Here is a 17,507-nt window from a genome sequence, read left to right on the forward strand (position 1 = left end):
TGCCTTCATCATCTCCCACATTGATTACTGCAATTCCCTCCTTACTGGTCTTCCCCAAATCAGGCTTTCACCGCAACAATCGATTTTGCATGCAGCGGTTAGATTTAATATAAAACACTTCTACTAGTATACAGGGCCATCAACCATACAACTCCAAAATACATCTCCTCACATGTCTCAAAATATCTCCCAACTTGACAAATCAGTTCTGCACAAAATTTGCGTCTCCCAGCTGTACTCATTACCTGCTTCCATTCCTGGTTACAGGTCTGTTTTCGGGCGGCACCTACTTTATGGAATTCCGTCCTTCGCAGAATAAGACTTTCTTTTAGTCATCAAACCTTCAATATTCCTCAACCACCCTCTAAACCTTGCTAGGTTACTTTAATATCTCCCTTTGCACAGTTCACATTAGACCAGTGGTTCCCAAACTGTGTGCCGCGGCTCCCTGGGGTGCCGCGGCGATCTCACAGGGGTGCCTCGGCCAGGACCGTTTGTAAGCAAAGCGGGGGACTTCTTGGTATATATTTTGCCTTAGGGGTGCCTTGAAAAAATTATGGAGACCCTAAGGGTGCCTCGAACTGAGAAGTTTGGGATCCACTGCACTAGACAACAACCTTTTTACCAACATTGCTATATAGCTGGATCATATAACCCACCAAGCACTGTTTACCTTTGCACTTTGGCAGGACCAATATGCAATATGTTACACTTGACCTCATGTTTCAAACTCCCATTGTTCCAAAGATTGTAAGCTTGTGGGCAGGGCCTTCTTACCTTTCTGACTGCCTGTATTACCCATTACTGTTTTATTCCAATTGTAAAGCGCTATGGAATTTGCTGGCACTATATAAATTAATGATTGACTGCTTGGGCATGGCATTCTGATGCTTGTAAAACTACAAGAGCAAGTGATGCCCATGGCTGCCAGAGCCTGCTAGAGCTTGCGAAAATTTGGAAATGCAAGTTCCAGCATGCCTTTATAGTTCCATAAGAGAACCTAGTCATGGACAAGGAATCACAAACATAAAATATTTTAGTATTTTAATTAAATTTAAATAATCCCCTAGATCCTTAGTTGACCTCTCTATTAGTTTGCTAAATCTATAAAGAATCTTCTTTCTTCGGTCCAGAAGTAGTCCCGTTGGAATTAAAAAACAAAATAGGATAGGTTGCCAGGGGACGGGATTCTGAGCAGTGGGGTATTCTGCCTTTTTTGGCCAATAGCGAAATTCCTAATTATAATGGTGGGAGTTGACAATCTTGGTTGTTTTCTACATATTAACTGAATAGCTGGTATGACTGTAATGTTAATAATTATATAGCAATAGTAATAATAATAACACACTGTGCCAAAGTGTAATCCTGAGCCTGAGAGGGGTTTCTATTGAGAAGAAGGGTCTAGTAGCAGTAATTTACTAGGCTAAGTGTTGGTAAATGTCTCTCTGAAGTGGGAAGCACTACATCCTTATGTTGAAACAGCGAAAGGGAAATACGGTTTTCATCGATGCCTCAACAGTGGCCTCTTGTGCTGATGGGGGGCTGCAGGAGGGTGTGATAAGAGATACAGGAATACAAGACCCGTCCGATAGGCGAACTGTGATGTGATATTAACACCAAACCCGCTGCTGACTTGCCCTTTATTGTTTGCCGTCTTATTGTTCTAATAAAGAAAAAGCACTGAGCTCTGATTAAATTTGGCATATGTGACTTCTCACCCCAGGCTGCCCCTTTATCGGGACATAGCTGTGGATTAATGGTTATCTGCAAACATTGTAACACACTGGAGTTGAATGCTACTGTGTGAAAAAAAAATGCATTGCATTAAGGATGGAAACATCTGTGATAATCAAAGGAAAATAAATAATTTCTTAATTTGACGTGAGCAAAAATATCTATTGGAGCCATTATCTGAAATTGCAAATGGTAAATCTTCAGAGAGAGGAAAAAAATGCAAAAAAAAAAAACAAGATAGAGAGAGATTTAGGCTTCTGATGAAAAAAAAAAATGCAAAGGTAATACATTTTGTTCCAAGCATGCAATTAAAAATAAAATACAATTCTTGACAGGTCCAGATTGATACATGAAGCTGGTATGCACATTTCCCTGCTTCATGTAGTGTATTTACCGTCAGAAGAGAGTGTAGAATAACACATGATAAAGCAGAGCATTAGCAGTGGAGCGGCAGCCTGCATCTCTCTGCCTGTCTGTTTCTGCAGGGTTGCTGCTAGTCTTTAAGCTGTGTGAGAATCCTGGGAGTTGGTGATGTCAGACTGGTTTGGGTCATTTGAAGGTTAGCAGCCTAGGAAGGGTTCATGGAGAGTTCACTCGCATATATTAGGCAATCCAATCTTTCATTTTGTGTGACACAAGTAGTAGGAAGTGAGCTGTTCAAAAGCAGAAGGATCTATTCGCTTTCAGAAGGGGGGACCCAAGTGCTAGATGAAATAAATGTTGTTATTTTTACAGACTTGGAGCTCAGTTGCCAGCGAAGAGCTGGTGCAGCTTATTAACTGCTACAGAAGGCTGCAAGCACCTTCAGGAATTTAGAGACATTTTGCCTGCAGCTGACAGATTGGATTTCTTCGTCCCCCTCTCCTGTTTTGCTGGAATGGCTGGGAAGCTTGGAAAATAGTAAATGATCATTTGGATCAATTACAGGCTTTTAGCTGTGTTGTCTGTCATAATTCATGATTCTGGTCTGGGAAATAGACCAACAGCCTACGTGCCAAAAAAAAGGGGCAGAGTTTGATGGAGTTGGGTGTACTTTTAGATGCCATTTTACTCTGCACCTAAAGGAAAAGCACTTTTACAGGCATTCTGTATAGGGGGGGAATCATGTTTGACTGTATGGATGTTCTAGCAGTGAGCTCTGGGCAAATGCTGGATTTCTACACTGCAAGCCCGTCTTCTTGCATGCTCCAGGAGAAAGCTCTTAAAGCATGTTTCAGCGGATTGGCACAGACAGAATGGCAGCACCACCACCGGCACAGTGCTCAATGTAGGTCCACTTACCAGCCCTTCTGGTGTTATTTTCTTCTTGTCACTGCTTCTGACTGCATGCCATAAATAACTGAACTTTAAGATGACATCAATTAAAATGCACTCATTCCTTTCATCTTTAGTGTCACTGTCAAGTAAAATGAATAATTTATGGTAAATTATTGCATAGGTTTTTTGGGGAATAATTTAGTTTGTGTTCTATTTTATGTATGTAAACTTTTTCCCAATAAAAGCGTGAATGTACGTTTGTATTTACAATTTTGTGTGCACATGTATAGTTCAATTTAGTTATGTTTTTATTATGTATTATTTTACCAGTGTGTCATTCACAGCTGTAATGGAAGAAAATCCGTTAAATCTCTTTGACTTTCAATGATGATATTATTAGCACATGTGTCATTACTAATATTATGATACAATTAGTGCTTGGAAAGTGTATCTGGTAAAATGGAAACTGTAAATATTTTTGTTTGATTTTAACAACAGAATATTGTGTTTGTTTTTATTTCTGTATGTTATTGTGTGCATGATGTGGCTGATAACTAATGAAATGTATTTCCTTTGCCTTAGCTATAACTATGGGTGCCTGCGACATCATAATTCTTTAGTTTGACCTTAGCACCTTTACATTTGCTTTGCTGGGACTTAAAAGTTTCTTCTTTGCTAAATAAGCAGTGCTCCTGAACACTTGTGTAACCATCAATTACAGCCGTGTTCCAGGCGGTGGTTTTCCAGGCGGTGGTTTTCACATTTACAGTAGGAGGATAAGCCTTTGCTTGTGGTCCTGTTATCTGATCCTGACATCATGCTGGAGAACACATACATTGTAAACAGCAGTGCTGCCTTAGCACTCTGGCTTCAAGTTTGAGAAATGACCAAAGGCACCAGGATGCACAAGCTATTCACTGCTCCATAGAGCCTGCTCTGCTCTGACACTGATTTAGATGAATGGCTAAGCTATTTATCACAATGGCTTTAACACACTGTTCGACACCTCGGCTGTGGATTGTTCCCTCAATTAGGTTGTTACTTTTTTTTGCTTTATGAGCCCTTAAAGCTCAGTACCACTAAATGAAATTTCCCTTCTTCCATCTAAATGTCTGCCATAAAACAAAATTGTGATTCCAAGTGCCCGCCATTGTATAGATCCAATTTTACAATTAACTATGACGTTATGGTTCCAGTATGCCAGTGATACCTTATGTTTTTGTTGTTTTGTATTATCACAATAAAGACCCATACGCATTATGTTTTTGTAGTGGTCAGATTACATATTGTAGTTTACGGTCTACCAGAAGATGATGACCTGTAAGATTTACTTAGACCTTACTGGTATCGCCTTCGAAACATCAGTTGTCTTGTTAATATGTTTTATAAGGTATACAGTGTAGAACATCAAAGTGTTTGTGGTATACTTGATATAATATCATATAAGTGATCCTTGCAAGGTTCCATTAAAAGTTACATATGTTCTCTGTGCCGGAATGTTTGTGTATATTTTTTTTATCTGAGAGGAAATGGCCTTTGTGGTTCTAATCAAAGTAAACATGCAATGTGTTTATATAAACAGTGAAAGTGTTAAACATATCGTTAGTTTATATGATATCAGGAAGCTAATAATAGCAAATTCTAGTTTACTTTCAGACTTTTTGTAAAGTTGCTTTAACAGCCATTGGAAAGCCTGTGAAACTCCATGCACACTAAATATGTTATCAAACTACTTTTTTTAATATATGATTACATTTCAATGTGTTCACTGCCTCCTCCTCCACACCACTCCCTCTGTGTTTTATAAATCTGGTCTCTACATAAATTATTTTCTAGTGCTTTCGTGAAAGAGTATATAAACAGATTTTTCTCTAGCTAAATTTTGGCTTGTGCAATTACTTTTGGATGAAATCCAGTATAGAATGTATAGCAAAAGAATAAGAGAGGGCAAAAACACAGTATTAAAAACAACACATTAATTTATTTATATTTTTATTAGTTGTTTTTTTTTCCTTTTTTTTTGTTGACGCAACAAACAACGCTGCCTTTATAACAAGTATAAGTATTTGTATAAATGTTGTGATTGACGGATATTGAATGAATTGTACCTTCAAAATTAGAGGTTTGTGTTGTCCAAAATATTTTCTTTTTTTAATGCTGGATGCAAAATAGTTGAACCCTAATAAAAATAGTTTATAAAACCACATGTAAAATAATTATAATAACAACAGGGGGAAAATCCATTGGAAAATTGAATTCCATTCAATATTACTTGCAATCTAGCTGTTATGTTGATCTTAAAATGAATTGGTTTTATATATTCCTAAATTAGCTTAATTTGAATTATCTGCAATATATATATATATATATATATATATATATATATATATATATATATATATATATATATATATATATATATATATCTATCAGAAAGAGAGAGAGAGAGAGAGATATATTGAATATTAATAATTCACTGTTAGTTATGCACTAGAGTAGGATTGAAAACATTTGGGTGTTTTATGGTTTTTTTTTTGCACTCTACTTATTGATATAGATATAATGCATGTTGGTAGTATGACCAATAATTCTCTTGTTCCTTTGGCTGAGTATTATTTATTTTTATGTAATACACTAGAGTGACAATGTACGAGACTAAATGTATGTTATTGTAAAGAATCAGAAAAAGAAAAAGATCTGAATCTACTTCCCCTTGCTCTGTGATTTTCTTAGACTTCTATACTGATTTTCCAGGGAAGTTGTAGCCACAGTCAGTGTGATGTAGATAAAGGAATCTACGCCTTTTGCGTTACAGCGATAAATGATTGAAGTATTTCTCTTCTGACACACAGCCTTAACAAGTCACGAAATGCTCAGCTTTCTGTAGCAGCACAGTGGATTTTAAAGTAAACTTTTAGTACTGATACTGGGCTTTTAAGAGGCATTTTACAGTCAGCTCTGTTATCTGTTATATTGTTTTACTGTTCTGCAAAGCAGAGATTTATATATGTAGTTATTTTTTGTAGCATCAAAATAATGGTTGAAAGTTTTGTACACAGTAATGTTGGGGCTGTGGCAGCTATACATCATGCTTTTATTTTGAAATGACATTTTTACGGTGCCATTTTGCTTTTTTTTTTTGCTCACATTGGGTGGGTCACGAAAAATGCTCTATGGTGGAATTTCTATGCAGGGAGGTTTACACCTATCTTTGAATTATTGTGGATGTCTATTTTATTCATTGTTATTGTTGTTAAAGTCAGCCCTTTCTTTCCTCCCAAAGCAATGCTCTCGGATATGCTATAGCTGTACAAACCCAATCACACACACGTTTGTCCTGCCCACTGCATCGATTTCCACGGCAGCTCGGACTGATGGGGGGAAAATCCTTCTAGAATGGTTATGGCCGGTGACTTTGTGTATAGATTTTCAACATGCTATAACATCTATTATTTAAAGTGTTTAGTGTTTTTATGCTATAGGATATTCAGTGTATAAAAATAAGTTGTGGAATTTAGCAGTCGGGTAATAATTTGGGATTGTTGTAATTGTTTTTGGTTTTTGTTTTTTTACATGTAATGCTTTATTTGAGCCTCATTTCTCGGGAAGTGTCCTAAAAAATACACTGAAATAATTACTAATCCACACACAATAAATAATGTAATAGTGTAACCATAAGCCACTATATAACTATTCAGAGAATATAAGTTTTGCAAATATGTGCTTATGTAGATAATGCTGCCGGACAATTTTAATATAAAAACGTCTTTGACGTGAGCTCAGTTCTACGCATTTTCTTAGAATTATAATCCATCAAGCTTGACAATGGCATAAAACAAAACAAAAAAAGTGACCATTTACCAAAATGTGTACACTCTGGGAAGTATGAGACACATTGCAGACTCACAGGGAGTGAAGGTGACTTGTATGGCAGATTAGGAAAAGTCCTGACTATAGACATGCAATAGCTGATCACAGAAGACAGACAGAAGGATCTTTTATACAACGTTAAATCTATCCCTGATTATTTTTCTTTCTCATATCCTAAAGTCTAACCCTTCAAGCATACCTGTGTAATGACAGATACCATTCCAAACTCCTCTACCCTGTTGAAAAGCAACATCTTAAATTAAACAGAAAGTCAAGTATCCATTTAGTATTTAGAGCGTGCTATTTAGAGAAAATGTAAGTAATATTCATAACGTTAGTTTTATTGTAAAATACCATATGAAAATTGATTGCTACTCTGGACATTGAACATTATATATTTGTTGGTTTGTTCTGCTATCCAGCATAATGATGGAAGCTTGCACGCCCATTGTGCTTCATTGTCTGCAAACATGGTGTGTGTGCGGGGTTGCAAAGGGAACATAGTCAGGGCAGAGGACTGTGTAGTGGTACGTTTGGACCTCCCCTTCCATCAGTTTTAGCGTTTTCCTTTTTTTCTCCCAAAAGTACAGTTTGCCTAACCTATATTTCGCTATTATATAAAGCAGTATAATTAAGGAAACATTGGAGCTTTTCAGCTTGTAAATAATTTGGCTTACGTTTACCTAATTATACTTTCACATATATCATGCACCTAGCCACAGTAAAAAGCATTAAAACTAGTGGATGAGCATCAAATAACCTACCAGCAAGGTGCTGCTAAAATCAGGACATTTTGCTCAGTTAAAAAGCAGTGTGAGACCCCCCCCCCCCCCCAAAATTGCGCTACCTTCACTTATTGCAGCTATACAGTGATACATAAGGAATTCTCTGTTCACTCATCCTTACAAAGGGGTACCACAGGGAAAATGCTTTTTTTCTGCACCGTGCTATTTGTGTCTTTCCTAATTATGTAAAAGCCTTGGTTGAAAGTTGTATGGAATATTGGAAACATACGGAGTAGAAATATTAATTTAATTAATTTACAATTGAGCGAACTATGCACTCTAGAATCATTGATTTGTTTTGGTGATTTGTCTTTGTTGAAGACTATGCTGCAGAAGTAGCATTACGTGTCTGACATTAGACGTGTTGTTATGAAACATGTCATGAAAGATTTAGTTGTATGCACAGTTCTACCACAAGATAGATCACATGGTACGGGCAGAAATGGGATATTGGAACACCAATGCTAATAATAATGTACCTACTGCAGGGAAGCTTTTAATATATTCTTCAAACCAAGGTTGCAACTTCAGCAGTATGTTGGCTTGTTCAGTAAACGGTTAATACACATTTGTATAGGCCCCCCCCCCCCCAAAATCTCCCTTGGTACTGGATCTGTGAAATTATCAACACTAGACCTATTTGCTTTTTCTTATAAATCCCAATATGATGTGGCCTCCGGGACATATGTGCCTGACAAGAAAGGTTCACTTCTTAAATTTGCTTGTGCTGCATTACTTACTGAGAACTATTATTTAACATATTAGTTCTCCTTCTGATAGTTCTTTGGTTTGTGCATGAAAACAGAGCTTGCCATCCGTTGTCAAATTAAACCATTAAAGCTGCAAGTCAAATCACCTTTACTTTTTCATCAAAGTCCGCAGTTGTGAAAAGCTGCTTTCTGTAGGCCATTTCAGGCTTCAAAAGACTAGTCTGGCTGCTATAGAGCTTGGGGCTATAATTAACTGAAATGGAAATGAATGCGAGTGAAAATGTAGTTCCTGATGTTTTAATCTACAGTTGTATTTCCATGTGTTACTGAAGAAAAATCTTACAGGCAAACTTAATTAGTGTATTATGTTTCTCTGAACATGTTGACTTTAATAGTAAGGTGCTTTGTACGTTCTCTGCCCCTATCTTTTTCATAGATGAAATGAATACGTTCCCTGATTTTACACTTTCCCTAGAATGGATCCTATAATATATACATAGTCTTTAATTCTACATACAGGAAATATTCATATTCTATTCTTTTATTGGACAGTATCCACCTCCAATAATAATTTCTAGAGCTGAGAAAAAAAAAAAGCTAAACTGGTTTTGAAATTACTTCACTTTCCTGATAATAGGAAAATAAATGAATGCGCTACATATTGTTTTGTTAATTTGTGTAAATATAATAAAAATACTATAAATATTATTTAAAAAAAAAAGATTCAACATGCTGTAATAGTCACTTGATATAACAATTGTAAATATGTTTTTATTTATGTATACAGCTTCGTAAAATGGTATATATGTAAGTCAATACAAATAGTCATTCTCCTGCCCCTCCACTCCCTGCACTTACTATCACCATGTGATTTATTCTAATGATGTAAACATGGCCTTTTTCCATTTATTAGAAGATTTCCATGGCAGGGACTGTAAAAAGAATACATAGTGTAGGCATCTACAGAGATAATACATCTTGCAAAAATCAATTCCGGTTTTCTTGCCATTCTATAATAAATTAGGAAGCAGCATCTAAGGAGAGATATTGTTAATTGCATGTTGTTAATTGCATGATTATTTCCTGGGCTCTATGTCAAGGTAAACTGTTGGGAAATCTACAGCCATATTTATTGGTGTATGTAACTAAGGAAGTTGGGTTTGTTTTCATGCAGTTTCCATGGTAAAAAAAGTAAGAACTGTGCATTGCATAAAATTTCTGCCTACAAAGTTGTAGCTTTTGGCTGTGTATTACTATATGTTTTTACTTTATGGCCATGATTTAGGCATTTTTAAGCATGTAAGCAATTTAACAAAAGCCTAATGCAGGAAATATCAGAGCTATCTCCTACATTAGGCAAAGTACTGCACAATACCACAGTCCCCATAATTCTCAATGGGCACCGGGGTCTGGGCAGATTTTTAGCATTGCAGAGCTTGACCTCGATGGCTAATGAAGATGGCGTTGGCCATTCAATCCAATGGGCAGAGGAGAGCATTGCAGCATAGGGATCTTTGGATCCCTCTCTGGCAGTGTTATGCTCTCCCCTACGTTTACTAACGAAGCTGACCCTGTGCATGTGCAACCTATGATCGCAAATGTACAGTAAAGACTCCGGGCCAGAACCTGGAGCTGTAAATGAAGCTGCTTGATCACCAGGACAGCCTCTTATATGATGTGCTGTCCTGACATGACTTTTTTGATAAATGGCCCCAGTAGTTTGTCCCTTATTGCTATAAAAAGCGGCGATAAGAGATGATAATGTACGTGACATTTTTCGTGCGTCATAAATAGACCCCTATACAGCTTAATTTATATGTAGCATAAAGAAACCCTTATTTATAGTGCACACTGAACCTTGACTTGAAAAAGATACATTAGGAAGTTGGTGTCTTTTCACCTCTCTAAATAAATATCAATAAAAATAAAGCAGTTAAGGTCATATAGTGCTTTTACTAAGCCCCTACATTAAGCATTGGTGCAGCCTCTGTGCGTTGTGGCTGCAGCAATCTGTCACAGAGAGGGGTTAAGTCCTTTCCTAGCTTTGCTATATAATACTGTGTCCAGAATATTGTGCTCTGTATCTGACAATACTGGACTAAGACCAGGAATAGAGGCCACATGTTTGTATTCAGCATCCGTTATGTAGTGAAAAGCATTGTGACAACCACGGACCATATTCCTCATTTACACATCCATCTGCAGGTGAAACAGGCAGGTGGCCCAGAGCATACCCCCGCCCATCAGAGTGCATCGTCCATGTAACAGTAGCCTTAGGTATGTTGCTGGACACTCAGATCCTGAAGGCGAAACTTGGAAGAAAAGATAAAAACAAAAATATTCTCTTTCAGATTAATCCTACTGGTCTGCTCATGCTATAAATGTCCTATATCTCCCTATGTCACATTCTTGAAGAACATATCAGATGACCAGTAAGTGTGTAAATATGATCTGTAACGAACAGACTGTTCTTGTCTCCATGGTCTGTCTGTAAATGTGCTATATTTTGGTAAATCAAGAACCTTGCATATAGGTTAGCGCATGAGTGGGGATGGGGGTATTACAGATGTCCAGAAATCCCATCTAGAACAGACTTTGGCCCCTGTTTATCCATCAACGATAAATAAGATTTTCTATTAACGCACAGATATAAATTCTTGTTGCACTGCAATTTAACAAGAAAGTTACCGGCTGGCAGCAGTAACAACTCTTACTTATACGCATGTGTAACCCAGCATTGTGTGTTACTGCATGTGCAGCGGAACGTGAGGCTTGGACTTGAGCTCTCAGTTACACTTAGGGAAACAAAAAAAATAGAAAATAATTGTGTGGAACTCCGGTGGGGAAAATGCTTAATTTAAATAAATAAAGCCGTTTTTGAATAATTTCATCCTGATGGTAATCCCATGATATATAGTGAGAAGCTTTCTTCCTTATAATATATAGGTCATTCTGTGTTTCAAATATGATTAATAACTGTTGTACTGCATACATGTCAACTTTTAAGATTTCTCTTCGGGAGAGAAGTGATGTGACATGGGGTAGGAGGGAGGGCCCTACTCTAAGCTATAAAAAGCCGAAATTCATCTCATTGAATGTAAGGGGCGTGGCTTAATGGCACGATTAAGCCCCACCCCCTCCATTCACTGCCGTGAATTTCGGCAAATGTGGGAGGTTTGCCTACTCTTCTGGGAGTCCGAAATTGGGGTGCCTTCCAGGAGAATAGGCAAGTATGTTGTACTGCCATTCCTAACATTGTACAAACACTTGCACAGAATATGTATATAGTATTTGCAGAATGTGTGTATAAATAGAGCACAATTATTTTGCGCTGTATGGGATAATTGCAGAGTATATTTATGTACAGAATATGTATGTAGTATTTGTAAAGTATGTGTGCACATAGAATATGAGTATTTTGCTGTATGTAGTATTCATGGTGTATAGGTTTGCTGTATTTAGTATCTGTAGAGTATATTGTAATTATACAATTTTCTTATTTTGTTATTTTGTTGTATGCAGTAATTGTAGAATATGTGTATACAATGAATTTTAATATTTTGCTGAAAGGCAAAGTTGAAATCACCCTATTAAAATCCTGTGGGTGTCCCTTTTGCAAAATGTACCTTCTGTTCCTTTGATTTTGGAAATTTGCATTTAGCAGGAAAAAAAGCTTTGGAAAAAGTGGTGACTATTTGGGTGCATATTTTGAGAGTGTATGTGGGGTGGGGGTGACCCCATTTGTCTTAATGTTTTCATTGCTTGTCCATATGCAGATGTATGTGCAAGTACTCCTTGCAGTAATATTTCATGTTTGTGTTTTGAAGGGCATATAGTACTAATTGATGTTATTGACTTTAAATTTCACAGCCATTACAAGTAACCTGAAAGACGTAGAGAACGAAGAGCAATAATCCATAGAGTTCTAGAAGTGTTTCATGTTTGTCTGCAGTGCTTAACATGATCAATATTAACTGCCCCATTGAAACTAACTGCTGTATCAAATAACAATAAATCAAAGGAATGTGCTTACAGATTATTTATTGAAAGCTTTAATTGTTCGCTGGGGCCCTGCTTATCTTTGCAAACAATAGACACGCCTGTCTCTCTGCTCTAAACATTTCTCTGTTTGGGTGTTGGCAGGTTATTTTTTTGTTTGCTGTCAACAAAATAATGCAAAAGTTCCAGTAGCAGCATCACCTGTTTAATAATATGCATGTGTTATTTATGTCAACTTGGTTTCTTTTATAGTATTATTTTAATCACAACTAAGATAAGTCTGTAAAAATAGAAAAAGCTCTCAAATAAAACAATGACAGTAATGCTTTCATGCTATATTAAAGTTTTGAAATGAAAATCTTAAATTGCAGACAACTTAATCTTGACATAAATGTGGCCTTGTCATCTTTCAATTGCTATGGCATGTATGGAAGAATGCGGAGAACAGGTCACAGGCAGTTCAGACAGTCACATTACGGTATATTTACTAAGCGCACATAGTTGTATTCTGTTGGACGTTATGCAATACACATGCATGTCCAATGCACAAAACAGACATTGCCCATTGGTCAGCGCTCCACACTTAGAGAAAGATGAGCATCAAAGTTCTGCAAGGGCATGAGGTTTATTCCTCCAATACAGAGATGAATGTGTTTTTATGAAAGAAAGAGGCCTTCTCACCTCTTTGTCTGTTTTACCCAGTTTGTTTATTAGTTTACTGTGTTTATACTGCGCTATATAAATAAATGATGATGATGTTGATAGAAAGATGATTGATGCTCGGTGATACTGTCATACACACAGACATGATCACTGAATTACAGCCACTGTGAGGAGCACTTCTATACTATTTCATATAAACACAATGCCAGAAGTAGGTAAAAAGACAGGTGTCATTTGTATGTGTTTTAATAGATTTTAGGCATCGTGCTGCAAATTAATTAAAAAAAGCCTTGATACTGAATACCCCATACTTGCCTACCTTTGGCAAGTTGTATCCGGGAGAGGGGCGTGCCTAGATGGTGGAGGGGGCGGGGCACAGTGAATCGCGTCATTTTGGCCCTGCCCCCGCGTTAAATATGCCATTTTGACGTGGGGCGAGGCCAAAATGACATAATTCACTGCGAATCGCCTCATTTTAGCCCCGCAATTGCGGGATGCGGGAGACTTGCCAGCTCTCCCAGGAGTCCGTGAGACCGACCCAAATTTCGGGAGACTCCCGGACATTCCGGGAGAGTTGGCAAGTATGGAATACCCCAAGTCCACAACTTTTTGGTTAAAAAATCCTACCTGCAGTTTTGTGTTGTTGGGTGTGTGATTTGTATGTAGATGGAAGATGGAAGCTTAGAGGACAAGAATGAAAGCCATGCTTATGAAACTAAATCAAATAAACAGGAAAATAGAAGTAAATCAGAAATGTTTGTTATTTTTAGTCTAATGTCCAGGTAAAGTCAAGTGATTGTCAAGTAGTCACTCTGCTAATCATTTTATGCAAGTGTATTAAGGACCATGTTTAGGACAAAACAGGAATGAGCATAATGTTCAGAGTATAGGTAGAAAAGACATTTGATAATGTACCTACAAGTGGCTGAGGAAATTATGTGTAGTGTAATAACTGGCTTTCATGAATATTGTTAGCAAGTTGACACAACTGAAAACATGTCAATGTTGTAATATTAAAAGTGATTACTTGGTAGAATGAACTGGTTCATAAGTTGTAAAGTGCTGGAACTGCACTAAGTAATTTATTGTTGATATATAATTTAATAGACTACATTGATCATTTTATTCCATTTGTCATTTATGATGATAATACTTAGAAGAATAGAAAATGAAATAAATATATGACAGTGCATTTTGTAGGGCTCTCAAACATGTTCCTATGGGGCACATTTATCAACACTCGCAAAATATGAAAAATAGTTTTCAATCCTTATCGCATTGTTAAGGATTGAACTATTTCTCATATTTATTAAAAAAGCAACACAGGAACAGCAGTTCCGAAAAACTGCTGTTCCTGTGAAGTGTAAAACATACTTTCCACTTCATCTTCGCTCCCGAAGCAGTATGCGGTCAACGGGGCTCCATCTTCTGACTCCAGTGCGCATGCGCCGAGTGAAACCCTCGGGCATGCGCACAAACATCTCTGCTCTCTCTCAGCAATTATAGTTGCAGAGAGTGAGCGGTGAGTGACGGGGAGGGATCATGTGATCCCTCCACACATGCGCTGTCCAGCACTGCTCTTCGGAGCAGAGCTGACTGCACTGAAACTTTTCATTTATGATAATGTATGCCAGCTTCAGCTGACGTACATTAACATGTTTGAAAAGTTAATTTCATTTATTGTTAAATAGCGTTACTGAGCACTCCCCATACAGTGTTATGGGGAGTGCTCAGTAAAACGATAGGAAATGCAAAGCAGCAGATATCTATGATATCTGCTGCAATGCTACAATGATAAATAGCAATTTAGTGTTTAATCACCGTAAACTGTTGTTTTCCGGGATTTTACAGGGGGACAACCTTTGATAAATAGGCCCCTATGAATCAAACATTTCTCCTACTGTTCCTTCCCTACAGCTTACGATTACTTCCGTATCAACCGCACATTGACTGGGAGCTGGACTATAGAACCCATGATGATGTTCGAGTTGATTTGTGATTTTTTTTTTTACTGAGAGGAACTGCAGCTACAGCAGTGAACGTTCCTAGATTAGTCCTCAAACCACCTTCCTTAGGATCCCATTTGTTATGAGGACCTGTCAGAGTTTCTCCTGCACTGTGAAAGCTTCAAATTGAATGTAAGAGAATTGCACCATCCTCAGAACTTTGTTTTTGCAAAATGGAAGCCATGGGGATGGGGGGCTGGAATCTTAGGACCCATATCAGGCACAGGGGTAATTAGATGCCTGTATCTGCCCTGCAATGCTCTGGGTCTTACTGTGGGGTGGGGAAAGCCATTTGTCAGTCAGTCTTGCTGCAAATCAGAATAAATTAGATGCACTCTGATCAGGGCTGGATTAACTCGAGGTCTAAACTGGGCTACAGCCCAGGGGCCTCTGGCGTCCAGGGGGCCCTTGGAAGTGCTCACCGGCATTATTGATCGGGGTGGGGGCGCCTTAATTCGGCCTCCATTCCCTTAATTCGGCCCTGACTCTGATTCCCAGCCAGACTGTCACATATTATACTGCAGAGTGAGGTATGATCAAACTTTCATTTCATTAGACTAAGTTACACTGCCATTGCCACCTTGTCCTCAACACAGGTGATAGGTGAGTGAAGAGTACAGGTCTGTGCATTGAGGAATTATTCATCTATCATGTTCTGGGTGAGAATAATTTGGGAGCAGATGAAGGGGATCAAAGGTAGTATTTATCTGTGGGAGAATCAACTACCATGAATTAGTGGAGAGTCGAACTGGGTGCATTCATGTTTTGGCCATGCATCCTGCAATGTATTATTACATGATTTGATTTTGCACCCTCCCCCCCCCCCCCCTTGAAAAAAATCCCTGTAGACAGCTATTCATAGAGCTAATGCTAACAACAATGAACTAGGTATGTTTTTTTTAAGTAATAAAATTAATACAAATTACATTTATTTATTTGGGATACTAGTAGCAATTTAAAATTCAGTAAATTATCCTGTATGTAGTGATAACACTCAGTTGTCTGTGAGCCATTGACAATAAAAGCATTAATTAATGTCCATTATTTTCAAGGACCTATCATAATTCCTTTAATGTACACTACCTAATATGATGGCATTTTATAATAAAGTATAATAATAATGAGGATTAGAAAGTGTAGTATTAGCAGATGTTGTAATGGGAGGCATTGTGGCAATAGCTGGCTGGTGAATTTTAGCCCAAGGCAGCCCATTATGGGACTGCCCCGGGGGACAGATGCCCCACAGTCAGCCCCTGCACAGCAGTTAGCATTTCCACCTCATGGTGCTGGGTTCGATTCGAACCAAGGTCCTATCTGTGTGGAGTTTATGTTCTTCTAGGTCTTATTTGAACCAGTGTTTTTGCCTGCTTCAGGCTTTTTATTTCTTGTGAATAGAATTCACTTTAAACTTTAAATTGTTGTCATTGATCCAAATGAATATGGTTAACTTTGCAATGGAAGCTGAAATGCAGGCTGAGCCCTCTAAACATAACCCACAATTTTAGTATAATGCTTTTATTATAGCCAATAAAGTTCATTTATCACAAGTGCACAACATGTGCTTTTTTATGTAAGGCCAAAAACATACTGGTAAGTTAATTGGCTTCTAGAAAAATTAACTATAGTGTGTGTATATGTGTGTTGTAAAGAGCTGACTCTGTAGGCTCCACTAGGCAGGAGTGATGTGAATGATCAAACATTCTCTATAAAACCGTGCTTACTATGGTGGAGCTCAATAAATAAATTTGCACACACGTTTGTAAAATTGTGTGTCTCATATTTGCACTTATGGTGAAAATAATAACACATCCCGCTGCCACTTTAGAAACACACCTTACCATACTTGCCAACTTTTCCTCGTTGGCTTCTGGGAGATCCCGGGGGAGGTGGGGGGCGGGGCTTGACAAATCGCATCATTTTGGCCCCGTCTCCTAGTAGGCAACTATGTGTTAAAGAAAAGCAGCTAATGAATCTCTAGAGACTGAAGTGTCTTTTACATTTCTGTCTCCATTACTGAAGTCATGTTTTCTTACCTGTCAGTGTTTGATTAAATCTTGGTCTCCATGAAAATGGCCACCTCCATAGGCATCAATACATGGACATAGGGCACAATTTCTGAACTGAGTCATCATGCCACAGATGGTGAAGCCAACCACGTCTTGTACTGGCTCAGCATCAGGGAGAATGCCAGACTCTTCAGAGAGTGAGGGAGATCTCAGGGAGTCTCCCTGACATTCAGGGAGAGTTGGCAAGTATGCACTTTACATTAATTTTAGAGTTTTAGTTTTCTCATGAAATATTGCTCAGTTTTGCCTAATTTATGTCATTAGTTAATCGTGAGAGTGAGGAGTCACCAGGTCTATCGTTATTACATGTGTCGTCAGTTGCATGTTTTAGCTTTTATTTTTTTTATGCTTTTTGAACTGTGCTTTAACATTGTAACATAGTTGTTGAGGTTGAAAAGTTAAACCTATTTTGGATCT

At 37.8% G+C, this 17,507-nt stretch overlaps 1 protein-coding gene across 9 annotated transcripts in view; it reads left to right on the forward strand.

Moving 5' to 3' along the window:
* RARB (retinoic acid receptor beta) overlaps positions 1-17,507 on the forward strand; it is a 546,477-nt gene that overhangs the window by 397,008 nt on the left and 131,962 nt on the right. The window contains exon 1 of one of the 9 annotated variants that reach the window (XM_075212347.1): positions 2,235-3,001. The exons of 6 other annotated variants lie outside the window; for them this stretch is intronic. In XM_075212347.1, the coding sequence (XP_075068448.1) occupies positions 2,839-3,001 (163 nt within the window). In that variant the 5' untranslated portion in view covers positions 2,235-2,838. Of the gene's footprint in view, positions 1-2,234; positions 3,002-17,507 lie in introns of those variants that run through there. 2 more of the 9 variants (XM_075212349.1, XM_075212353.1) reach the window with 2 other exon arrangements.

This window comes from Mixophyes fleayi, chromosome 5 (genome assembly GCF_038048845.1).
Source record: "Mixophyes fleayi isolate aMixFle1 chromosome 5, aMixFle1.hap1, whole genome shotgun sequence".
Taxonomy (NCBI): domain Eukaryota; kingdom Metazoa; phylum Chordata; class Amphibia; order Anura; family Limnodynastidae; genus Mixophyes; species Mixophyes fleayi.